A 26,244-nucleotide genomic window follows, 5' to 3' on the forward strand; every position below is an offset into this window, starting at 1 on the left:
CAACCCAGCAGATTCTTATTGATTGTTTTTATGTAAACAGGAGCTGAAAATATTATAAGGAAGTGGAGACTGTTGAGCCAAAACTACTGCTGCTTAGATAGTATCTAAGTCTGTTTCAGTGCTGGCTCCCCCTTGACAAATAACAAATGGGTGATCTTTTGTGTCTTGCTGATTTAACCTTTCGGAGTTCTATACAGAATTGTTCTTGAACCCCATAATAAAATGTGTGTGTTGGTTTCATTAAGGTTACAGTGCAGCCTGGAAAAGCCTGTTTCAGTCCTAAAGTTTGTAGGTGTTGATGTAACGTTATCCTCTCCAGTGCCCTGCTTGCACACCAGGCAGCCTAGAATGTAGGAAGTCTAGAGGTCTGTCTTAAAGTCCCGTCAACCTAAAAATCACCCCTCTCTCCCAGCGAATCAAATCACAGGCAGGGATTCTGTGCTTTACAGAACCAATCGATATGATCCCTGTGAGTGCTAGGAAATTACTCCTGCTGGTCAGCTATCTTATGCATTGTTGCATGACAGATTGGTGACGGTGGAAGGTAGCACTGGAGAGAATCTACTTTTAGTTTGCCACCTGGCATAGAACATCATATGGAGCTGTTATACCAAGGGATGTCATTGTAAGACCATCATTTGCACTAGAAATAACTTGAAAAGGGATAAAGTCTCTTGCATTCATTTGGTTTCTGTGTTTTCAGTGATTGCATAATCAATGTGCAATCCATGACTGTATAAACCGCTGCTTCCCAGGCTGGTCATTGTGTGCTCCATGCTTGTGCAAACCAGCCTTGTGCATCTTAGTGCTTGTGCAAACTCTCCCTATTGTGCCTGCCAGTGTGTGCTCTGGGCTTGCCTCAGTCCTGCCTGCCGTACATCGTGTATTCCCATTATCTTTATATTTTTATTGATCCTGCATTGTAAGTTCTGATTTACAGAGAAAGAAATTACTGTAAAAATCAAGTATTTTCCAGGCACTCCTCTTCTTCCCTTCAGTGCTGGTGAAGGCAACAAACAGAATCACCTGAAATACTGGGCCAGCTCTGCAGTGGAGTACTAGTACAGCACATTCCCACCCAGGGCATGTCTACGCTGCAAGCCAGAGGTGTGACATACCCGAGCCAGCTTTGATCCAGCCGGTGCTGCGCTGCCACTAGATCAAAGCTAGCTCGAGGGTGTCTACACGTGCTGCAGTTACACTCCTGATGGCAGTGTAGATGGACCCACAGTGAGTCCATAACACAGCTTCCTCCCTTGCTCCAGTGATGGCAGCAAATTCTTAAGTGACACACGGGCTGCAGGCATCCCCTTGCCATCTTGCAAACTCTTGGAATTTTAACGCAAGTCTTTCAGTACTTGGTGTTGGTTGTAAGGGCCCAGCTGCTGGAGCCACATCATTACAAAAGAAATCTCAGCTTTTATTTAAAAAAACAAAGTGTGACTTGTGCTTGAAAATGTGAAGCAAATATGACCTAAAGGCCAGAAACTGGAAGACAGAGAAAGGACCTCCCATTTATTATTTTAAAAAGTCCCATAATTTTAAAACCAAGCATGTGATTTTTGAAAGCTTGGGGTTGGCAATACCAAACTGAATTATAGTAGATGAGAAGCTGGATATGAGTTAGCAGCAGGGCCGGCTTTAGGCCTATTCCACCAATTCCCCCGAATCGGGCCCCGCGCCTAAGAGGGCCCCACACCCAGTGAGAATCCCTTCCCTGACTAGAGGCGCCTTTTTAATTTTTACTCACCTGGCAGCGCTCCAGGTCTTCGGCAGCGGGTCCTTTGCTTGCTCTGGGTCTTCGGCGGCATTGAAGGACCCGCCGCCGAAGTGCCGCCAAAGACTCGGATGCCGCCTGGTGAGTACAAGCCCCACGTGTTTTTTTACATGTTTTTTTTTTAAGTTATCCCTGCCGTGGCCCCGTCGAAACTGTTCAAATTGGGCCCCGCACTTCCTAAAGCCGGCCCTGGTTAGCAGTGTGCCCTTGTTGCCAAGAAGGCTAACGGCATATTGGGCTGTATTAGTAGGAACATTGCCAGCAGATGGAGGGATGTGATTATTCCCCTCTATTTGGCACTGGTGAGGCCACATCTGGAGTATTGCGTCCAGTTTTGGGCCCTCCAATACAGAAAGAATGCTGACAAATTGGAGAGAATGCAGCAGAGGACAACAAAAATGATTAGGGGGCTGGGGCACATGACTTGAGGAGAGGCTGAGAGAACTGGACTTGCTTAGTCTGCAGAAGAGAAGAGTGAGGGGGGATTTGATAGCAGCCTTCAACTACCTGAAGGGAGGTGCCAAAGAAGATGGAGCTCAGCTGTTCTCAGTGGTAGAAGATGACAGAACGAGGGAGCAATGGTCTCAAGTTGCAATGGGGGAGGTCTAAGTTGGATATTAGAAAACACTATTTCACTAGGAGGGTGATGAAGAACTGGAATGGGTTACCTAGGGAGGTGGTGGTGGAATCTCCTTCCTTAGAGGTTTTTAAGGTCAGGCTTGACAAAGTCCTGGCTGGGATGATTTAGTTGGGGATTGGTCCTGCTTTGAGCAGGGGGTTGGACTAGATACCTCCTGAGGTCCCGTCCAACCCTGATATTCTATGATTCTATGATATGGATGTATGCTGATTGGGGTGAGAGATAGCTCAGTGGTTTGAGCATTGTCCCCCTAAACCCAGGGTTATGAGTTCAGTCCTTGAGGGGGCCATTTGGGGATTGGTCCTGCTTTGAGCTTGGGGGGATTAGATGATCTCTTGAGGTCCCTTCCAACCCTAATAATCTATGATATTTTCTGTTTATTATCTATCACTTTCTTAATGATTCCCAACATTCTGTTCTCTTTTTTGACTGCTGCTGCACATTGAGTAGATGTTTTCAGTGAACTATCCACAATGACTCCAAGATCATAGAATAAATAATAGAATCTCAGGGTTTGAAGGGACCTCAGGAGGTCATCTAGTCCAACCCCCTGCTCAAAGCAGGACCAATCCCCAACTAAATCATCCCAGCCAGGGCTTTGTCAAGCCTGACCTTAAAAACCTCTAAGGAAGGAGATTCCACCACCTCCCTAGGTAACCCATTCCAGTGCTTCACCACCCTCCTAGTGAAAAAGTTTTTCCTGATATCCAACCTAAACCTCCCCCACTGCAACTAGAGACCGTGAAAATAGTAATGTTGTCATGGTAGCATGGGTTAGCTGTCCAAGTATGGACCCGGGTCCTGGGTGGGATTGTACTCGAGTAGCTAGCCCAGGCTGCCACAGCTACACTGTGTTTAGCCAGCAGGCTCAGTCCAGGCTAGCTGTGATATGCCTACATATACAGCAATCATGCCTCCTGATTGCCAGGTAGATGTACCCATAGAGACATCAGCACCCGACCTGGGACCTCACCCTGCCAAGTTCTGGAGTGGTTGCATGGAAAGGATGGACGGGGTAGCTTTGGGAATTTCAAATCAATATTTTCCCCCTCGGGTGCAGGCATTTTCACAGTATGCTCATGTTTAAACCTAATTTCATTTTCAAGGTTCAGCCCCGGAGGACATAAGTCCATCATTGAACCCAAACCAACAAATGAGCAGAAAACTCAGCAGGAGTCCCAGGCAGCCTCAGAACAAACTGACAGCAACATTTCTGTGAGGTTTGTACAGAAATCGTCAGACCTCAAGAGTCTGATTCTGTAGGGGACCCATTCCACCACAGCCGTCCCGTCTGTGAGCTGTCAGCTGCATTTCAATGAGTGTGACCAGGACCATCCTAGAGGATCTGGCTGTCACAGATGGCCTTTCCCAGCAACCCAGTGGGACTTGTGCTCTTCCCAGTTAGATTTCTCACTAGTGTGGGCTGCAGGAGATAAACATCTATTGGATACGTGGCAAAATTGCAAAGCTCTGGTGACTTATTCCTTTTCTCTCCGAATGTTTCACCAGAAACTCCAGAGAGATGGATGTGGAGAAACATGCCAATGGGATGAGTGAAGAGGAGACCCAATGCAAAGAGCCGCTGGACAGAAATGATTCCTCAGAAATAAAGGTAGCAATTCCTCTAGCCCTATTGCCTGGATCCCATGAAGTCCGAGTCATTCACCTGCTTGACCTGCTCACTCCAGCAGAATCATACTAGTCCCCTTCCCTACCTTTAAACCTTCCAAATTGCTGGCAGTTGTCTAACTTGGTAGGTCATACATCTCGGGTGGGATTTGCAAACACACACTGCATCGCTCTAACTCTGCTGTTCACGGAGGTCTCTGGCAGTAAAACCCCCATTAACTTTAACGGGAGCTAAATTAGGCTGACACTAAGCACTTTGAAAAATCACACCCGTCTTCTCCACTGAGCTAATTCTCACCCAGCACTAGGCTCGGCCTGCATTTACATGCTAACTTCAAAAGCAGTTACTGACTCTCTCCCTAATTTACACAAGTAGCTTCTAACTTCCTAGTCTTTTCTAATGCAATCTGCACTGAGGACTGACCTACAAACACCCCACACCTGCTCAAACCCAGCTAGAACTGCCTGCTGATGGAGTTGCTACCTTCTTCCTGTATCTCTTAATCCATGGGGGACGGTGACAAGGAAAGTCAACAGGTACTTGTGTGAAATGATGCTTTGGAGAGAGAGTCACAAAGTCTGTCATTTGCTAAATTCTTATGCATGACTTTGAAAATTCTCTTCAGTTCTCTGACCTTTAGCCTTGGTTCTTTAGACATTGACGTTAATGTTTATCAGAATTGCCTCCTAGTTCTGTATCCCACTAAAAAGATGTTAATGGAACATTAACATGAAAGGAAGGCAGTATTTCCTAGTGGGTAGATCACAGGACTCAGGAGACCTGGGTTCTATTCCTAGCTGTGCCAGTGGCCTGCTGGGTGACTTTGAGCAAGTCATTTCCCCTCTTGTGCGTCAGTTTCCCCACCTGTAAAATGGGGGTAGTGCTACTGACTTCCTTTGTTTTGAGGTAGAATGATGAAAAATAGTGGCAAAGAGCTGGGTATTATCATTATGACGTTGTGAAGCACACAGAATTCAAGAGGTGGTAAAGTTAAGTTTGCAGTATGTTCTAGTTAAGGGTTGCCAGGTGGTCACTGATAAGAATTTAACTATCATAACGGAGTATTCACTCTGGAAATTTTCTCTTGACTGGGAAAAATGGTGCTCAGTGACCATAAATACATTGTGAGCCGCATTTTCATATACAGGCCTGTAGTGTATTCAGCATTGTCTGCTTTGTTGCATAACGCCGACAGACCCCTGTCAGCGGCAGGCAGGATTGAACTTGGGACCTCTGGAGCTTGGTACACGAGCTGAAAGCCAGCAGGCTGTTAGCTAAGGCTGTAGAGCAGACTCATTTAATTCTCTCTCGCTAAGTGGTCTCGGTGCCACTAGATGGGACAGAACACCACACCCAGGAGGTGTGTGGGTTACAGTTGCACAGGTGAACCAGGTAAATGCATATATTAGTAGCTAAGTATGGACCTAACTACACCTCTTGCTTCATGTAGACGGGCCGGACTCACCCCTGCGGCGCTTCCTGCTGGTGACTCCGGGAATTAGCTCTGTCCAGCGCTGGAGCGCCCTCTGCTGGCCGGTGATCCGCCTGTCTTCTGGTCCCCCGTGTCCCTCCCTGGACCCGGTGCCCTTTCACATGGGGTGCTGCCCCCTGGCAGTAACCCCTTTCTCTTAGGGTCTCCCCTCCTTAGGGAACCCCCACCCTCTATCCCCACCTTGCCTCAGTATATGGCTACTGTCAGTCATTGTCTAGCCCCACACTCTGGGGCAGACTGCAGTATCAGCCTACTCATCACTGGCAAGGAGGGTTTGGACCTGCTGCCTTGGCCTACCCCTGGGCTGCCCTCTGCAACCCCCAGTACCTGTTAGCCCAATACTAGGCCGCAGCCTGGGGCTTTCCAGGCTGGAGCTCCCCGGCTCCTCAGCCTTTCCCCAGCCCTGCTCCACTCAGGTATTCAGTCTCTAGCTCCTTGCAGCCAGGCCCTTCTCTCTCTGAAGGCAGAGAGAGACTGTCTGGGCTTCTGGCTTCCCTGGCCTTCTTATAAGGCCCTGTTCAGTTTGGGGCGTGGCCCCAGCTGCAGCCACTTCCCCAATCAGCCCAGCCTAAAGGCTGCTTTCTCCCGCCACAGCCCCTTCCCAGGGCTGTTTTTAACCCCTTCAGGGCCGGAGCAGGGGTCCACCCTGCTACACACCCCCCACCTCAAGAACCCCTCCACCGGGGGGCGGGGTGCTCTACCGGCCCAGCTTTCTCCTCAGCTGGGCCCGCAGAGAATCCCTTTCTGCTCACAGGCTCTCCAGCGCTTGGAGCAACCTGCCTCCTTCCTCCATTGTCTGGGTCCCCACCGTAGACCTCCCTAGTCCTACGTGGGTCCCCACTTCCGTTTGGGTCCCCACATCAGCCCTCCCGGCCCTTGTGTGGGTTCCCTGATTAAGGTGGGGCCTCTCTGCCCCAGCCCCTTTCTCTCTAGGGGCCTCAGTCTGGACTACCCCTTCCTGGCCGCTAGTCCCAGACCGAGCCTTAGTTTCAGGCACTCCCCCTCTCTGCCTCAGGGGGCAATGCCTCTTTATGTGGCCCTTGGTGTGGCAGTGGAAGCACTCTTGGCGCCTTCCCCCCTGCCACGGCCCCAGTCCTGGTTGTGTGGGCCCTAGCCCTTTCTTCTGGGCTGGCCCGGACCTTGGGAGCTCTATGAGGGCACACTCTCTTCAGGTGTCCCTGCTCCCCACAAGCCCAAGTTGGGGGCCCCCCTGTTACTCTCACAGGGGGAGCCTTGTCTGGGTGAGGCCTCTCTGCACCAACCCAGTAGGGGCACTCCCTTCTCCAGTGTCCCCGTTGCCCGCAGGCAAAACAGTCTTTAGGCCCTGGCCCTGGCCTCCAGCCCAAGGTGCCTGGCCCCCGTTGAGGTCCATGTGCCCGCCCCCGCAGCAGCTGAAGCAGCCCTGCCTGCTGCTCGGCGAGCCGGGCCACACAGGCTCTCCAATAATAGTCTCTCGTCTTCTCCACCATTTTATCTCTCAGTCCTTCAATGTGGCACAAACTGCCTAGTCTCTCAAGTCTCTGCTCCAGGCAATAGTCCTCAGTCCTTGCCCTGGCCCCTTGTATCAGGAGCGGACCGCTATGCCCGCATTCTCCACCACGTGTAGACGGGTTGGACTCACCCCTGCGGCGCCTCCTGCTGGTGACTCTGGGAATTAGCTCTGTTCCAGCACTGGAGCGCCCTCTACAGGCCGGTGATCCGCCTGTCCTCTGGCCCCCCGTGTCCCTCCCTGGACCCGGTGCCCTTTTACATGGGGGTGCTGCCCCCTGGCAGTAACCCCTTTTCTCTCAGGGCTTCCCCTTCTCAGGGAACCCCCACCCTCTATCCCTACCTTGCCTCAGTATATGGCTACTGTCAGTCATTGTCTAGCCCCACATCCTGGGGCAGACTGCAGTATCAGCCACTCATCACAGGCAAAGGGGTTTGGACCTGCTGCCTTGGCCTACCCCTGGGCTGCCCTCTGCAACCCCCAGTACCTATTAGCCCAATACTAGGCCGCAGCCTGGGGCTTTCCAGGCTGGAGCTCCCCAGCTCCTCAGCCTCTCCCCAGCCCTGCTTCACTCAGGTATTCAGTCTCTAGCTCCTTGCAGCCAGGCCCTTCTCTCTCTGAAGGCAGAGAGAGACTGTCTGGGCTTCTGGCTTCCCTGGCCTTCTTATAAGGCCCTGTTCAGTTTGGGGCGTGGCCCCAGCTGCAGCCACTTCCCCAATCAGCCCAGCCTAAAGGCTGCTTTCTCCTGCCACAGCCCCTTCCCAGGGCTGTTTTTAACCCCTTCAGAGCCGGAGCAGGGGTCCACCCTGCTACACTTCATTTGCACATCTGTTGTGTGCAGACACTTTTCTGAACCTGGGTCTGGGCCTTTGCCTTTTGATGAGATGTCCCTATGTATGTGCAATACAATAATGTATGCAGCAGGCGTGCTATGTTCAGAGACAGACCCAGCCAGGAGCAAAATGGCTGCAGTGTTCATTGTGAAAAGGAAGGGATGGGCTCAAGATTGGGAGTGGCAGTTTGATTTCCCTAGCTCAGTGACTCTCAACCTTTCCAGACAACTGTACCCCCAGTTTCACCTCACTTAAAAATGACTTGCTCACAAAATCAGGCATAAAAATACAAACGCGTAACAGCACACTATTACTGACAAGTTGCTGACTTTCTCATTTTGACCATCGGGGCCGGCTCCAGCGTTTTTGCTGCCCCAAGCGGCGCAAAAAAAAAAAAGCCACAATCGGCAGCAGCTCTACCACCACCGCTTCATTCTTTGGCGGCAGGTCCTTCCCTCCGAGAGGGACTGAGGGACCTGCCACTGAATTGCCACCGAAGAGCCGGACGTACCGCCCCTCTCTGTTGGCTGCCCCAAGCACTTGCTTGCTGCACTGGTGCCTGGAGCCGGCCCTGTTGACCATTGTGATACAGCATGGCCAGAGGGCAGCAGGAGAGGGTTAGAAGGGAGCCTTATTCCCTGTAAGGGGAAGAAAGTTTGCTATAGATTAACTAGAGCACCTGACGCCAATTAGAGCACCTGAAGCCAATTAGAGCACCTGCAGTCAGTCACATGATAAAAACCCCTACTTCAATCAGACAGTGTGGGAGTTGGAGCAGAAAGGATTGGTGTTGGAGCAGAGAATAGTTGGGAGGAGTTGGAGCAGAGAACACTTGGGAGGAGTTGGAGCAGAAAGGATTGGTGTTGGAGCAGAGAACAGCTGGGAGGAGTTGGAGCAGAAAGGATTGGTGTTGGAGCAGAGAACACCTGGGAGGAGTTGGAGCAGAAAGGATTGGTGTTGGAGCAGAGAACAGTTGGGAGGAGTTGGAGCAGAGAAGATTGGTGTTGGAGCAGAGAACAGTTTGAAGGGAAGCAGAGGAAAGTTTGGAGAAGTGCTGCGGTGGGCTAAGAAATCCAAGACCCTAGGTAAGGGGCACCTGGCTTGTGCAGAGAGAGGGCAGGAAGCCCCCCACAAGCTGAAGGGCAGGAGAGGGAAGTAGTCCAGGGGAAGGAACCGTCAGTTCAAGTGGTTTACCACTATCCTCAGGGCCCCTGGGCTGGGACCTGGAGTAGAGGGCGGGCCCAGGTCCCTCCCTCTCCACTCCCCTCCTCTAGGACACTAGTGGGGCAATTAATATTCCAATTCAGGGGCAAGAAATGGCGCCTTGAACCCCACCCCCCCAAGAAGAGAAAGTGCGAGACCCATCATAATAGTGCCAGCAATTTGCCACACCATATAATTATAAAATATAAAATAAATCAATTGCTGTGGTTGCACAGGTGACCCATACAGTTCAGTGTATAGTATATAGTGTATAGTATATACAAGTCATTGTATGACATTTTAGTTTGTACTGACTTCACCAGTGCTTTTTATGTAGCCTGTTGTAAATCTAGACAAATCTCTAGATGAGTTGATGTACCCCCTGGAAGAGCTCTGGGTACACGTACACCTGGTTGAGAACCACTATCCTAGCTTGTGCTGCTTGTTTCCTAGATGCTAATGGTGGGTGCTGATGAAGTGGAAGGCATTTCTCGGACTCAGAGCCCGGTGGAGCTCAAGGAATCATTGTGGTTTGTGGAGTCAGAAGACCTTCTTGCAACAGGGGTGGAAGAAGTAAGCAGGAGATTCACTGGATATAAGACTGTTCTATCACTCCCTTGTCTTTTGCCTCACTTCTAAGGATCCTTCCCAGGGACACTCCTGTAGCAGCCCCACAAAATGCCCTATACCACACACTGTACGATGCTGCCATCATTGCAACATGTGTTAACTGGTTCTAAGTCTCATGGACCTTAAAGTCTATGTATCTTTTAGAACCTTTCTTCTGAAGAGCAGTAACACCTTTCTGAGGGAAAACTCCCATTGACTTCACTTTCACTGATTTCAGTAAAAGCTTTGCCTGTATAGAGTGTAAAGACTTCAATACTCATCCCTTCACTAATTAATTGGTTAATAATAACAATTCTGGCAGTGCCTATTTCCTTAGCTCTGGAATGGAGAATAGCGTGTTAGGAGTAAGCCAAACTGAGTCACTGTGTCTTGCATTGGGCTCTGCTGACTCTTACTTTGTCTGAAGGCCCTTCAAGGGCTGGGAATTCCAGTGAAGAGGAACATCCTGCCACCCATAGGTCTCCAAGGCCGCACTAATGCTGCCTTATGACCATGGAGACTACGTATCCCCTATGCCCCTTCAGTTTAGATCAGGGAGGTTGTAAGCCGGAGGTTAGAAACATTCCATTTGTGCCTGCCCCACTGGAGGAGCTAGTATCGTCTGTGCCGTGCTCCAAACAGCTGCTGTCAGAGTAGAATGCCAGGGCATTTGACAGGATGAAGGATGAAGCCCTTCTGAAGTTGCTATCCATTGATTTCTGCACTTTGAAATGTTTAACTGTGTCGTGTCTGCCTTGCTCCGCCCTCTCCCCCCTATCCCCCTCCACCAGGTGTTTGACATCTTGCCCCTATATGGAATGCTGCAGCCCAACGAGAGTCAGCAGGTCTCGTTCACCTTTTATGGCCATGCCGACATCACTGCCCGGGCCAAGGCACTGTGCAAAGTCGAGGGAGGCCCTACCTATGAGATCATGCTGAGCGGAGAGGCTTCACTCATCAGTTACGCCTTTGACATAAAGGAGATTGACTATGGGCTGCAGGTAAAACACAGGAGAGGCCTGAGTTTCAGAGCCACCAACTTCCATTCAACTGGCTGGATGTGCCATCATCCCGTGCTGTCATATGTCCCGTTCTGACAGGGTGCCCCTATCTCTGGATACCGTTCTACGGCCCTCACAGCCCCTCTCTCGCTGTCAGCAGAACCTCCTCTGCATAATATACACCTGTATCCCAACAATCTCTTTCTTGAGGGCAGCATAACCTCTTCAGTCTTTGTCCATCATGAAGCCCTGCATCTTTTGGTGTCTACTGTTCTTGGGCTTAGTAGAAGGGAAGCAGTAGAAGTAAGATTGCTGTTGCTTGTAGGAAAAATGATTCTATCGATTAACTCCAGCCGCACTAGTAAAGGTCAATCAGTTTCATGCCATGATCAGTCCTGTGCATGGTATTCCTTTGCTGGTACAGTAGGAAACAGCACGAATGTACTATGTTGTAGGGGGATTTTAATGAATCTGCACATTAATGAAGGAAAAATAAACCCTTGAAGGATCTGTGTTAGGTTTCAGATTCATCCTGCCAATGGAGGGAGCTGTTCATTAGAAAACGTGGCAGCCCCAGTGACAGCGAGAAATGAGAAATCTGAGGTTTTCCGTTACTTAGAGACCAGCCTCCTTGACCATGTAGAGAAAGACAGAGGAGGGGGAGTTTGGAGACACATGACATGCCTTCAGAGTCTGTAGGAGAACACTTAGTAATTAGTAACATTTGGTTTGATCTTTGCCTCTACTTCTGCAAATGCCTGAAAACAAATGAAAGGCAGTGGGGCAGTTTCATCTATGTATTAAAGCACCACAGATGAATTGAGCTCCTTTCCTTTAACCAGTCATTCAGTTTTCTGTGTTGCCTTTTCACCATTAATAGTGTATTTAACTAGAACCCAGTAATTGTAAACCAAATGGTGTGAGACTGAGATATCAGAATCAAAACTCAAAGAACCACTGTTTCACTTAAACCAACTAAAAAAGACCAAAGAGATTATTATAGAAATCTCTTTAGATGTTAATGTGCCTATTGTATTCCTTTTCCTACCACTGCAGGTTCCAAAAATACTTGGGCATAGGAGCATTTTCCTGTATACATCCTCCAGGCTCATCCAAGCAGTGTTGGACAGAATCCAGTATTTTAAAAAATTCTTTCTCTGAGGATGAATGATACGTTCATTCATTATTAAAATAATAATGTCAGCTAACATCACATACATTGGATTATGCTATCACTGGAATGGGACAAATCTGCCCCAATCTATCTCCTTTGACTTCAGGGGAATTACCCCAGGGATCGGTTTGACCCAGGGAGTCCGAAATACAGGACTGTCTTTCAAAATAAATGGCTTGAAGTGTTGTAGCCGTGTTGGTCTCCAGTTATGAGACAGACAAAGGTGGGTGAATCAATCTTTTATTGGATTAACTGCTGTTGGTGGAAGGGATAAGCTTTCGACAGAAGTTGGTCCAATAACAGATATCATCTCACCTATCTTATCTTTCCCATAAGAGGCACATTTGGAAAATGGCAGCAAGGAATAGGAAATGTTCATGCTTTCTGGAGCTGAGGGGGATCTCCCAGGTATTTCTGTGCTCGTTCACAGCTTCTCCTGCTTACCAGATAGAAATTGCCAGGCTGGATTAGACCCCAGGGCCACCCAGTCCAGTGTCCTGTCTCTGATGTTGGCTCAGAGGCCTCAGAGGAAGGTGCAGGACCCTGAAGCAGGTAGTTATGGGACAAACTTCCCCCAGGAAATACCCCCATCAATTAGAGGCTAATTTACGCCCTGAAGCCAGGAGGATTTACATCCCCTCCAAAACTCCTCTTTGCTTCCTGATTCTATTTAAATCCTTTCTCTCGTAAGTCTGCATGTTCTTACAGAATATCCAGTCCGTTCTGGATTCCTGCTGAGCTAGTGACCACAGCGACATGTTGTGGTAAAGAGTTCCACAGCCTAGCTGTGCACTGGCTGGAAGACTGTTTCCTTTGGGCCAGTCTCTCACTTTCAATGAATATCCCCTTATCTGCGTGTTACACGTATGTGGGAAGCAAATCTGAAAAAAAGCCTCGGTATTGACACTCCTGTTCCTCTCGTTTCCCCTCAGCTATTTGACCAAGTCATTGAAGCTGAAATCACGCTATGCAATAGCGGGAAGGTTGGATTTGGGTACATGGTACTGAACACGAGCCAGGCCTCCGCCGACAACCCTCTGCCAGGAGTGCCACTGATCCTGCCTGCCACTGTGAGTTCTGTGACAGATGGATGGAGCCCTGAGGGGCTAGAGTTAAAATCCTGGCACTGCCCGCCAGAGGCCCCACAAGTGCTGGTGACTGGGCTGATCACCATTCCTAAGGGAAGCCCCCTCCTTGGCACGGCAAGGGCGATTGTCTAGCTGTGTTGCCAGAGGATGAGGATGTAAATCCAGCAGGGGAGATGATGGAAGGTTTTAGCTGCTGGGAGCTAGTGAAGGTCAAATGGACGTGCTCCTTAATAGACTCCCTTAATATATTCTGAGTGGCAGGAGGCTCCCCCATCAAACGACCAGCTGCAGGCAGCTCAAGTGCTTTGGCCACGCTTTGAGCCCTGGCTGCTGGGAGCTTTGGGTTTGTGCTGACGATGAAACTGGATTGCACAGATTCTTTTTTCTTCCCAGCAGAACCTGGGTCACATTGCCCAGCCCAGTCCAGCCAATCTCAGATCCTGGTCTGTAACCCAGCAAGATATACTCCTTCCCCACCTGCCCAATCACAGCCACCAGCTTATCCACCCACTCCTTCAGCACGAGCGGGCCAGCGTGTCTCTTTCAAGTGCTCTGGAGTATACTTGTACTGGCACATTTCGTTTAGGAACAGTCCTTGCTGTTTTTATGGGCTCAGAGAAGATCTCAGGAGTGAGGAAAGCCCAGTGTGTCTCTGTTGCTCAGTTTCTCTTTCTCTCACACTCCTGCTTTCTCAGCAGCAGGGTCGGTGCTACCATTAAGGCGAACTAGGCGGTTGCCTAGGGCGCCAAGATTTGGGGGTGCCAAAAAGCAGTGCCCCCAATTTTTTTTACGGCAGTTCCTCCCTGAGCACGCAGTCGCTGCTCCACTTCTCCCGCCTCCCAGGCTTGCAGCGCCAATTAGCTGTTTGGCGCCGCAAGCCTGGGAGGGGAGGAGAATTAGAGCGGGGGCGGCATGCTCGGGGAGGAGGCGGAGCAGAGGTGAGCTGGGGTGGGGAGGTACTGCATTTCTCCCTGGGCCAGGGGGGTGGGGAGCTGCTGCGGGGGTGCGGGGCCTCAGGACTGGGGGGGAGCTGCCATGGGGGGGCGCCTCAGGGCTGGGCGGGAGGCGCAAGGTGGAAGTTTCGCCTAGGGCGCGAAACTTCCTTGCACCGGCCCTGCTCAGCAGACCTCTGAGTCACCTCCACTAGACACAGACCTGCGTGCCTCTGCACTTGCTTGTGTTCTCTGCTTTGATGGGCTTTGCCTGCAGCTTGTGTTATTCTCCTTAGCGCAAAGTACTGCCTGAGGTCCTGCTGGTCCTTGTGCTGCTGGATGGGCTGGGCTGGGGGCTGGAAGGGCTTCCCCTGCTCCCATAACTCTGCAACAGGCCCCCAGCAGAGCAGCAGGATGGTAGGGGGTGTAGCCCATAGAGCTTAGCCTTTTCTTTTCCTTAGCAGTAGCTAGACTAGACTAGACTAGACCCCGGTTCCTCCAGCTCGTTACATTAGTATCCCTTGGCAACCAATACAATTATTAACCATTAAAGAATAAGGCAAGAGGGGGCCAGGAGGAGTTGGAGCCAGTCTCTCTCTCCTGTTCACCTGCCCACAAGGCGGGACCGATGCAGGGGGGGAACCAGTCGATGCCATTAAGCAGATTGCTCGGCCCCAAACACAAGGAGAAGCCCTGGTAAAGTGCTTGCCTCTTAGGCCCCATCTCACTGCCTCTGGGAAAGCCACAGCCTGCCCCTCATGTTGCAGTGATGTCCCCTCTCCAGGGCCGCCCAGAGGATTCCAGGGGCCCGGGGTCTTCGGCGGCGGGGGGCCCTTCCGTTCCGGGACCCGCCGCCGAAGTGCCCCGCAGACCCGCGGCGGGAGCCCCCCGCCGCCGAATTACCGCCGAAGCGGGACCCGCCGCCGAAGTGCAGCCCGGTCTTCGGCGGTAATTCGGCGGTGGGGGGGGTCCCCGCCGTGGGTCTGCGGGGCACTTCAGCGGCGAGTCCCGGAACGGAAGGGCCCCCCCGCTGCCGAATTACTGCCGAAGACCGGGCTGCACGTCGGCGGCGGGTCCCGCTTCGGTGGTAATTCGCCAGTGGGGGGTCCTTCCGCCCCGGAGCGGAAGGACCCCCCGCCGGCGAAGACCAGGAGCGAAGACGCTCCTGCGCCCTCTTGCCCCGCCCCCTCTGGGCAGCCCTGACCCTATCCCCCTCCCCCAGAACACCCACAATCCAAACCCCCCCATTCCCTGCCCCCTGACCGCTCCCCCAACCTCTGCCCCCTCCCTGTGCCCTGACTGTCCCCAGGACTCCCTGCCCCTTAGCCAAACCCCCCGGCCCCAGCCTCTTACCCCCGGCTCCCTCCTCACCCGGAGCCTCAGCGCCTCGCCCGACAGCTGCAGCGTGTCTCCAGCGGGGCCTGAGCTCCGCCCCGCTCAGAACCGCGTGGGGAGGGAGCGGGGCTGGGAGCTCCACGCCGAGCAGAGGGAGCTGAGCTCAGCCCGGAGCTCCCAGCCCCACCCCCTCACCATGCGGCTCTGAGCGGGGCGGGGCTCAGGGGCCCCGGCGGAGACACGCTGCGGCACTGTCTGAGGATGCTGCTTGATGCGCTAGGGCTCCAGGAGAGGGGCGGAGGCGGGAGCCTCAGCTGTTCGCTTGGGGGCCTCTGCGGAGCCCGGGGCCCGGGGCAAATTGCCCCCTTTGCCCCCCCCTCTGGGCGGCCCTGCCCCTCTCTGTCCCCCTCGGCAGTGTGACTAATGTACTTGCTATATCCTTGGGAGCGGCAGTTTCAGGAAGAAATCACTGGAGACATGGAGCTGTAAACCTTACACCAGCCATGTACTGCCACCCACTGAACTAACACCACGGTACCTCTCAGGTTTATTGCTCCTTTCAAGTCTCCTCTTTCCCAAGGAGAGGAAGCCAAATGCTCTAATATTTCCCCTTCATGAAGCCTGGTATCCTCACATAGATGAGTCTCTGATGCCCTCTGCTGCAGCCTCTCTGAGACTCTGATCTCCTGCCTGAGGAACAGCAAGCAGGACTGGATGGGGGCTAAGTGCTTTGGAACGGCTGTTGCCCCTCTGCTAACACAGCCGAGGACCTGGTCTGGCTGGCTTTTTACTACGTACTGAGCTTGTGTTCCCCCGGGATTTCCGCTGTGCTGGCTGATTGCTCTGCTCAACAAAGATTCTGCCCCCCAACACTGCACTGTGGGGAGCAAAGCTGAGGAAATTCCATTGGAATGGGGCAGAGGGGTGACACCGGAGGGGAAAGCAGCACCTTCCCTACTGCACAGGTGCCAGTACCTTTGTCTGACAGACCCTGCCTGAGGGGCTACCAGAGCCAGGGAATAGCCACTCTGCATGGAAGGCTGACAATCAACCCTGCAGAGTGTCAGCCAAGAGAACCTGCAGAAGTTTCCTGCTGCTCAGAGCAGCATTGCCACCTGCTATTTACGCTCCCTGCCCCTCGACTAGCACACGGGGAGCCAAGGAAAGCTGGCAGTTGGTGCTGGGGGCCAGGCAGGGAGGAGCACATTGGGGAGATCCCCTGGTTTTCTCATAGATGTTGGCCGTAGGTGAGTTCTAAAGGCTACAGCACTTAGCAGCCCTGTGGCTGGACAGCTCTCCTCAGAGCTACCTCTGGAAGCCAGCACCTTCTCTTACCTGCTGTTCTGCAGGACTCGCCGAGGTGCTGCCTTGTCAGCGCTAACCACACGATGTCCAATGGCTACTGCCGATCTGTTGTGACCGTGACACGTCCGAGCGAGTTAATGAAGGGCCTGGTGCCCATGCTGGAGTGCACACTGGCTCTCCTCAATCACACTGCGCTGCTGGGTGACCCCCACACATCCCCAACAGAGGGACTGGAATTCGCGAGAGAAGAGCCATGGACTTGCCTGTGTTTTGCTGTCCTGGCTCACAGAGTCCAGCTTCGTGACCCTGCAGCGCAGGGGCCTCTGCATGTAGAATTACATACATGCCTAGGGTGTTTGCATCCAATATGGCCCCCAGTTGTGTGTGCTCCAGGGATGGGATCTGTACAAAACACAGTTAGCTTTTCATTTCCATTTGCTCCTCCCTTTTCCCCACTGACTCCTGTATTTTGCTGGTAAGAAAATTCCCTTGGTCTCTGAAGTGGACTCTCTTGTATGCCCCCCTTCGCCATCCTTTAGTTTAAGTAAATGTCCAGGTAACCTCTATACACCAGCTGCTGATCTGTCCTTTGGGTTCCGATTTTTAAAGGTACTCCGGGGTTGCTGCGCTCAGCGTTGCAGCGCCTCACCGATGTAGGAGCCTTAGTCTCATTTTCAAAAGCGATTTACCCCTGTAGGCGTTAAATCCCATCAACTGTCAATGGGGTTTTGGCTCCTAAGTGCCTAAATTCCTTTTGAAAATGAAATGTAGGCTCCTAATTGAGTTAGCTGTTGCAACACTGACGGCAGCAACACCTGTGTACCTTCACAAATCTAAGCCTTAGCCTATTTCTCCAATAATGCTACCTCCTGGCCTCAAACTACCCTTAGCTGTCTAAAAAGTATGCACCTCTCGGGGATGCAGTGTGTTATAGGGATGGGGCACTGGCTGGGGACTCAGGAGATCTGGGTTCTGCTCTTGGCTCTGCCACTGACCTGCTGTGTGACCTTGGCTAGTCACGTCCCCTCTCTGTGCCTCAGTTTCCCCTTCCACACATTGTCTGCCTTGTCTATTTGGACTATAAGCTCTCTGGGGAAGGGACTGTCTCTCATTCTGTGTGTACAGCACCTGCTCCATGGGGCTATGATCTCAGGTGCCTGTATTGCTGTTGGCCCTACTGTAATACAAATAATAACAAAGCACACCATGCAGCCCACTGGAGAGACACCAGCGTCCCTTCAGGCACTTAACACTTTCCTAAGCACGTCAGCCTCCCTCTCAGCATAGTCCAGCATGTTTCTCTAGAGTTGCCCCGTTTTTGCTCCCTGAGTCCATTGAATGTCCTGCCCCAGAGCCGATGTGTCCTCTCTCATTTCTCTCCTGGTGCTTCCCCCTCGGTGCTGTTGGGAGCAGTGGATCATGTGATGTCTGCTGCTATGGGGTGGTGAAGATCAGTGACCTTAATTCTGCCCATTGCCATTACAGAAACCAAGGACATCACTCTGCACTATGGGTGTCAGAGTTATTTTCCCCTTCTGGGACAACTCAAGCAAAACCTCCTCCCACATTCAGGCCCTTGTGTTCCTAAAGTGATGGCCAGAGTCTTTGCCAGCCATCCCTTATCTAGTCAAGAGCACAGGCATCATCCCTGCTTTACTCACGCACAGGCTGTAAGTGTGCAGGCAGCGGTGGTTGTGCAAATGGGCCTCTCGTTAGTGACAATCAGGCCCTGGATGTTAACTGGTGCAGCGGGGGATGCGGGAGGTACAATAAAAGATCCATGTTAGGGAACGGGGTTTGGCAGGGACAGTACATTCTAGGTGACACCACGCTTTGTCACATGTACTTACATAGCGATAGTATCTGAGCGTCATGTCGTTATTCTCACAGCACCCTGGTGAGGCAGGGAACTGCAGCACAGAGAGACTAAGGGAACATCTCCATAGCAGCTGGGAAGTGTAATCCCCAGTTTGGGCACACATTCAGGTACTAGCACCTAAAAATAACAGCATGGCTGCAGCAGCCTGGGCTCGCCACCCACATACAACACTCCCGGCTCCATACGTGGGTGGCTAGCCTGTGCCACCAGGGCCACGCTGCTATTTTTAAGGGTGCTCATGTAGGTACATCTACCTGAAGTGGGAATTATATCTCCCAGCTGCTGTGAAGACAGACAGACCTTCACTGATTGGCACAAGGTCACACAGGAAGTTAGTAAGGGAGAAAGGAATTGAACCTGGGTTCCCCCAGTCCAGGCTAGCAACTTAGCCACTCAGCCCCCCTTCCTCTCGCTGCCCTGGGTGAGCTTCTCCAGTAAGTTGCTGTGTTGAAATGTGCCCCCTGCACAATTCTGGCCCAGCAACCTACTGGATGTGCCCAGCTCCTGCAGTGGTTTGCCACACCCAGGATTCCATGCAGGCGAATGAAAACACTTCCCCTTTGCCAGCAGGAATGAAGTATTTTCCTAGAAAAGACTTTCCCAAGCCTAGGACCTAGCTGTGGGCCTACTTGGGTGACCAAGTGTGAAGGGCACAGGCAGCCTCTCTTCCCCCACTCACAGCCCTGTGCAATGTGGATGAGGGTGGAGGCACAGGGCCTGATCCCTGTTGGCTGTTACCCTCTTGGGGGCAAGCTGCCTGAAAGGGAGTGGGGTAAAAGTGGGGCTGTGGAGCTGGTTGGGCATTGTCTGTCCCCTCTCTAAGCCACAACTAGGGCCGAATCAGCCAGCAGGGCACATCCAGTCCTGCATTAGTACTGGTCTGACAGGGTAGGCCGCACGGTGTATTCTGACACAGAGGCTTGAGCTTATGAGTGCTTTTGGGTGTATGGAAGCTGCAACACGTCGCCTGAATCCAGTGAGAGCAACTTCACTCGTTCTGTTTGCTTCAGCTCGATGCCCTCCCTTCCTCACCTCTTGCCCCCACCCCAGCTCTTGGCAGCATCCCCATGTGTTCAGTGAACTCTCTGCCCGGTACCATGTCCTGGCTGTCTCCCTCCTGCTGCAGGGTTACATTGAATCAAAAAAAGAACAAGTGCTGAAGGTCTATTACCTGCCTGGCGTGCCTGAGGTCTTCCAACAGACCTTCCAGATACAGGTGGCCCACCTGGAGCCAGAGAGCATCACCCTGAAAGGAGAGGGAATCTTCCCCAGGATCTGCCTGGATCTGCCCAGAAACATCAAAGGTAGGGACACCCTGCCCACCACTCCCTCTGCTGCTCCGTTCCAGACACTCGCTGAAGGCTCTCTCCAGTACTGCTTTGCCTCGCATTCACAGGGCACTGTCCCACAAACTTCCAAAGAACATGTAGGTTCTGGGCAGAGACCTCCTGCGTCATGGAGTCCTCTCCCTGCTATGGCAGGCAACTCCATCGGAGAAACTTATCAAGCTCAATCCTAGCACTAGTCAGGTGGTTTGGCTCAGGGGTTTGTTAACGAAATCTTCAACCTTTCAACTGCTGCTATTGGCATGTGGTATTTACTGAGCACTGACATGGCAGCAAATGCAGGAGAGGATGTGGTCTCTGCCCCAGAGACCGTACCGTTGAGAGAGCCTGGTGATACAACAGAGGCCAGAAAGGGTCCAGCTGGGCAAGAAGTTGTGGGGTAGGAGGGAATGGGGGCAGGGAGGGGAACAGCCCAGTGAGAGTGAGACACTTGTATTGAGGAGGAAGATGAATGGGACCGGTGGAGGGATTCAGAGAGGAAGGCACATGCTCTGCATGGAGTGTGAGGAGAGGTCTTTTTCACAGCAGCATTTGGGATGTGCTGGAGGGGAGGGAAGTGGGAGGCCAGAGAGGAGGAGACGGGGGTTAGTCAAGGCAGGAGAAGATCCCAAGCAATGGAGAAGAGATTTAGCCACAGGGCTGCATAGGGAAGGCCGGGTTTGATCGATGCTGGAGAGAAAAAGCTGAAAGGATTTAGGAATAACCTGAATGGGGTTTGTGGGGGGAAGAGCGGACTCAGATCAGACATTGAGGTAGTTTGCTTCAGTGACAGGGAGGACAATGGAGGAAGGGAGCGAGCCTGTGAGGAAAGATGAGGGGCTCACTCTGGGTCATCCTTAGCCTGAGCTGGAGGCAGGACAGCAAGACTGAGAGGCAGTGACTGTTGTGCAAACACATGGAGTCGGAGAGGTGGATCTGGGGGGAATCAGTACGGGGAGAAGCCCTGTCAGGTGAGCCAGGGACACGAAGAGTCAGACAGGGGGAAGATGGAGAAGGGGAAGGGGATGGAGAAGACAGGGGAGGAGCCCCTGCCAGTTCTATCTATTTTGATTATGAAGGAACCAGCAAGTTCCTAGGTGGGAAAGGAGGAGGACAGAAGCAGGGGAGGAGTTTTAAGAAGAAAGTCAGAGGTTGAGCAGAGATCAGAAGCGCTGGACCTAATTGGGAGAGAAGAGAACTGATGGCAGAGCTGCAGGAGGAGAGAGCTAATCTGTAGGGAAGGAAGTATGGACTGTCCCTGCATTTTCCTCAGTGGGTCTGAGAGGTGCAGGGCCATGGTAGGGTTCAGCGAGGTTTCCTGGGTGTAACTGGGGTAGAATCTGGCTATAACCTGTGCTTATTTCCTGACCACCCATTGGTTCTCCTACAGGAAACGAAAGGTATGAGAATATCCTCAAGGAGGCAAAACAAAGAGTGGAAGGAGAGACTCAGAGAGATGAGGCACTTGGCCACCCAGATGCGATGGCTGCAGAGCCATCCACGGACCATCCTGGCACCATGGTAAGAGAGGCTGCTGTTTCCTTTAAATGCGTCCTGCTGCCCTGGCCACACCTCTCTGCAGCCCCCTTATTTTGTCCTGTACTGATTCTGAATGCCCCCACCTCCACGGGGCGACTGATGCTATATCCAGTTTGTGTCACTGCAGCTGCATCCCTGGTAGGTTATCCACCACCAAAGTCACCTGCCACGGTGAACGTGCCCACAGTTTGTAACTACTGTAGTTGCATTGGATAACGCTCTTCAGAAAATGTAACAATCTCAATAATACATGCCTGACCCTGCAGCCCATACTGGCCCGAGCAGTCCCATAGGACTAGCTGGGCAAGTAAACACTGCAGGGCTGAGCCCAAAGACGTGCACAGCCAAGAGAGGGATGAGACAAAGGCATAAACATTGTGCCTGGTTCTCTAAGTGCCTGGTGCAGCACAGCACTCAGCCTGCTGCTGGTGTGTAGCATGTGGAAGTTTATGCAAGGAAGTACCGTATGACAGGTGATCTATGGTAGCGTGGGTGTATTGTACTCAGGGAGCTCAGGCAGTGGCTCTTCCAGGCTGGGAGCAGGCCTTCGTTCCGCTGGGTAAAGCGCTGATAAACCTTTGGTGCGGTATCAGTGTTTTGCAATGGTGATTTAGCTGGTTGCTGATGTGGGGAGGGCTGTGTGTCCTACTCAGACCCAGTATTTCTCGGTTTACCTGATCGTAGAGAACTGAACTATTTGAGTCTCCAGTTGAATCTATTCCAGGGTCTTGTTTACGTATGTTCCTATAACCATGCTCATCATGGTAGTATCAGACATGCATGAAGTGACATGACTCACATCTGTCATGTGTGGTTTGTTCTCTTTCTCATCCTCGCCCTGACGGTTTATGTGAAGTTACAAACAACTCTGGGTGGGATTTTTCACTATAACAAATACCCACTTGTCAGTAGTTCGATTCCCTCAGATCTCTGTAATGAATTCAGTTGAATTCTTGATTGTATGCTAGTTCCTGGATCTTTCTGTTTTCAATGCATTGCAGTCCATATTCTGTATAGACTCATGGCGATGGCAAAGAGCATTTAAAATAGTTCCCTGGGTGGGAAAAACCCTACATAAAATTGCATTACATTGTATCATATCACACCTTAAATCTGTACTCCCACACTTAGCTGTGTTAGACAGACAGGTGTTCACCCTTCTGCCAGCAGATTTACTACAGTGCAGCCTGTATCAGTGATTGGGGTGGTCCTCCCTTGTAGGGGCCTGTTGCATTTGTCTTTAATGGTGACCATTTAGTGCATTCCAGTCCTCCATCGGGGACAGACAGATGCTTGGAATATTGAAAGTTTCCTGGCTTGTCTGGTAATTGGCCTGTATATTTGCCTGGCTACTCAGTTTTTAATTGTGACTAGCCAGACAGAAAACCAAGTCATTTACCAGACTGATGTCTTATGCTATCTCCAGGCAAGGTGGCTTGCTGGTAGACTACAGCCAGATCAACATTTACAAATTAGATCAGCCTCACTACATCACTCGGGGGTGTGAAAAAATTCACCCCCCCCAAACACCGTAGTTAAGCTGACCTAACCTCTGCTGTAGACATGGCTACGTTGATGGTAGAGTTCTTCCGTTAACATACGGAAGGAAGATTCTTAGGACGGAAGAATCCCATTCACTGTTACAGACTAGGGACCGAATAGCCAGGAAGTAGTTCTGCAGAAAAGGACCTAGGGGTTACAGTGGACGAGAAGCTGTATATGAGTCAACAGTGTGCCCTTGTTGCCAAGAAGGCTAACGGCATTTTGATCTGTATAAGTAGGGGCATTGCCAGCAGATCGAGGGATGTGATCATTCCCCTCTATTCGACATTGGTGAGGCCTCATCTGGAGTCCTCTGTCCAGTTTTGGGGGGAGGGATAGCTCAGTGGTTTGAGCATTGGCCTGCTAAACCCAGGGTTATGAGTTCAATCCTTGAGGAGGCCACTTAGGGATCTGGTGCAAAAATTGGTCCTGCTAGTGAAGGCAGGGGGTTGGACTCCATGACCTTTCAAGGTCCCTTCCAGTTCTAGGAGATTGGTATATCTCCAATTATTACCTTTATTACCACACTAAAAGAAATATGTGGACAAATTGGAAAGAGTCCAATGGAGGGCAACAAAAATGATTAGGGGGCTGGAGCACATGACTTATGAGGAGAGGCTGAGGGAACTGGGATTGTTTAGTCTGCAGAAGAGAAAAATGAGGGGGCATTTGATAGCTGCTTTCAACTACCTGAAAGGGGGTTCCAAAAAGGATGGAGCTAGACTGTTCTCAGTGATGGCAGATGACAGAACAAGGAGTAATGGTCTCAAGTTGCAGTGGGGGAGGTTTAGGTTGGATATTAGGAAACACTATTTCACTAGGAGGGTGGTGAAGCACTGGAATGGGTTACCGAGGGAGGTGGTGGAATTTCCTTCCTTAGAGGTTTTTAAGGTCAGACTTGATAAAGCCCTGGCTGGGATGATTTAGTTGGGAATTGGTCCTGCTTTGAGCAGGGGGTTGGACTAGATACCTCCTGAGGTCCCTTCCAACCCTGATATTCTATGATTCTATGATACCTGCTGCTGCTCAAGGAGGGGGATTACCTACATCGACCCTTCCATTGATGTACGAAGTTTCTACGCTACTGCACGGCACCGCTGTTGCACTTGTAGGGAAAATGGTGGGTAGCTACATCCAGACTCAGCAGTGAGACAGGTGTTTGCCTTGTGGAAGGGATGACACCACCAACCCCATCAGAGATTGCACACAATGAGAATGGGGGCCTGCCTTCCGGGAAGAGCTCGTGCTTTCTAGAGGGCTTCTACTGACCAGCTACTCTTTGCTTTCCCCAGTTTGACACTTGGCTGCAGATGGAAGTGGAGCGGCTGCTCATACAAGAACATGCCCTGGAGCAGCAGAAAGCTATTCTCTCTGATCCCACGGAGGACTCCACCCTCAGCCAGCGTGCTCGCCGAAAACTTGTCAAGTTAGTGATGGCCTGTTGCCAATTGGCCTGTGCAGGGAGCCTGCATCCACAGAATCACGTGGCAATAGCTTTGCATGTCAGCAGGGGCCTGTTCCTATGGGATGCTGCACACTCCTGCGAGCTGCTGAGTGTCCTCAGTTCCCACTGACATTGCTGGGACCTGCGGGTGCTCAGCACCTCTCAGTGCCAGAGTTTGGAACTCAGGACTGGTTCCGATTCCAACTCCTGGGGGTCCTTCTGCCGCTCGCTGGTTGGAGTGTGTAGCATTCCTTGCAAAAGATTCAACAATTCCATTGTTGACTACAAACATCTTCCTGATGTTGCTGGGCTGGTTTTGTCTCCAGGTCTCAGCCCAGCAGAGTCAGTCAAATTTGTTAAAGTCAAATTGCCTTTTGCCAGGTTAATGCATCATTACTGGCAACAGCCAGAGACCATCAAACCAGTTCAGACTGGATAATAACCATTGCTGCTGATGGGCCATGGAGCAGAAGGCTTCACATGACAAGCTGACCAGACTGGGTATAACAGCAGGAAAATGTTCCACTGCTGAGTTTAGGAACTGGGAATTACACAGATATCAACTGGACAAGACTTAGCCCAAGGAGTTTGGTTATTGGTGGAATCACAGGGGTGCACAGACCAACAAGTCTTCTCATTACCCCTCCTTGAATGAGACAAAGACATGTCCCCAGGTCAGCTACGCCTTGATTCAGAAACATGCTTGTGCTTTTGACTTCACCTGCCCCTAAGCATGTGCGGAGGGTTATTGGTGTGCTTCAGTGCTCTCCGGAATAGTGATGCCTTCCTGAATTGCGGCCCAAGCACCAACGAGGGATGGGCCTGCTTTGGAAGAGCCTCACCTCCTATCTATAGGGGCTGAGTGCTGCATTCTGAGGGCGTTGGCGTGGGTAAAACGTGGTTACAGTGCAGAGAAACTTCACTGAAATGTACTGAAGCAATTTTGGCTGACCCAGCATTACATTAATATGCACTAGGGAACTTTTAGTTCACGCCAGCAGGCTCCACACGGGCCTGTTAGCATGCAACACATTGGTGTACTTTAGAAATCGTGTACTGTTGCCCATGTGACAAGCCGTTAATGACACATCATTGGGAATTTAGACCTGGGGTTAGGCACTTAGGGCTGAATTTTCAAAGCCGTGAATGGTGCTATAACCATGGGACTTGTTCCTCTCTGAAAATGCAGCCCAGCTGAGCAGGAGGCTGTGATTGAAACTGAGCTCTCGTTAACTCTTTCAGAGCTCAGCTGCCTGAATACATCTTGGACTTTGGCTACATCATTCTTGGTGACATCCGAACTCACATTGTCAAAATCACCAACACCAGCCAGTTCCCTGTATCCTTCCATGCAGACAGACGGGCCCTGCATGATACAGGTAATGGGGATGAGATGCTTTTGTGGGCTTTAACTAAATGGCAGCAGGAATCAAAGTTGGAATGAACCATCTCAGTCTGATGCAATAGTTCAAAATCTGTTGAATGTGCAGATGTATTATGGGAAATCCCACCTCTTCCCATTAGGGCTTGCTGTTTCTTACGCTCTGCTCCGTCCAGTAACGCTCACCCCATCCACCACTCTACCAGCTGCCTTTTTGCCAACTGTTCCTTCAGCTGGAGGGACGGAGAGCAGGTTCCCCTCCCCTCCACCCCTGGTGCAGGGCAGCTCTCAGCTGATGGAAAACAGCATACCAGCGCCTAGCCAATGCCCTGCCCTCACACCCTGTTGGTGGGGAGAAGTTGGAATGGATTCTCAGCTGGCCAATGGTCCCATAGGGATCATAGCCAACTGGCATAAATAAGAGCAGCCCCTAAGCCCCCCCGCTCCCCCAGGGCTGAGAGTCTCTGAGTGCAGGAGAGAATCTAGACCAGACTATATCAAGTCTGTTCCTGCTCCCTAAGTGATCAATGGAAGCTTTACTGTTGACTTTAATGGGAGCAGGACTGGGCCCAGAGTCCTCCTTTATGATCGGTGTCAGTGTTTCTCCAGGGATCAGTCATTAGGGA

At 51.5% G+C, this 26,244-nt stretch overlaps 1 protein-coding gene across 9 annotated transcripts in view; it reads left to right on the plus strand.

The window, feature by feature from the left end:
* Positions 1-26,244, plus strand: part of HYDIN (HYDIN axonemal central pair apparatus protein) — a 399,941-nt gene that overhangs the window by 249,283 nt on the left and 124,414 nt on the right. For all 9 annotated transcript variants that reach the window (XM_044987150.1, XM_044987153.1, XM_044987154.1 and 6 more), the window contains 9 exons: positions 3,524-3,637; positions 3,927-4,029; positions 9,518-9,637; positions 10,465-10,674; positions 12,781-12,918; positions 19,514-19,691; positions 21,103-21,233; positions 24,086-24,219; positions 25,480-25,616. In XM_044987150.1, coding sequence (XP_044843085.1) covers positions 3,524-3,637; positions 3,927-4,029; positions 9,518-9,637; positions 10,465-10,674; positions 12,781-12,918; positions 19,514-19,691; positions 21,103-21,233; positions 24,086-24,219; positions 25,480-25,616 — 1,265 coding nt within the window. The remainder of the gene's footprint in view (positions 1-3,523; positions 3,638-3,926; positions 4,030-9,517; positions 9,638-10,464; positions 10,675-12,780; positions 12,919-19,513; positions 19,692-21,102; positions 21,234-24,085; positions 24,220-25,479; positions 25,617-26,244) is intronic.

This window comes from Mauremys mutica, chromosome 14, assembly GCF_020497125.1.
Source record: "Mauremys mutica isolate MM-2020 ecotype Southern chromosome 14, ASM2049712v1, whole genome shotgun sequence".
NCBI classification, from domain to species: Eukaryota; Metazoa; Chordata; order Testudines; family Geoemydidae; genus Mauremys; species Mauremys mutica.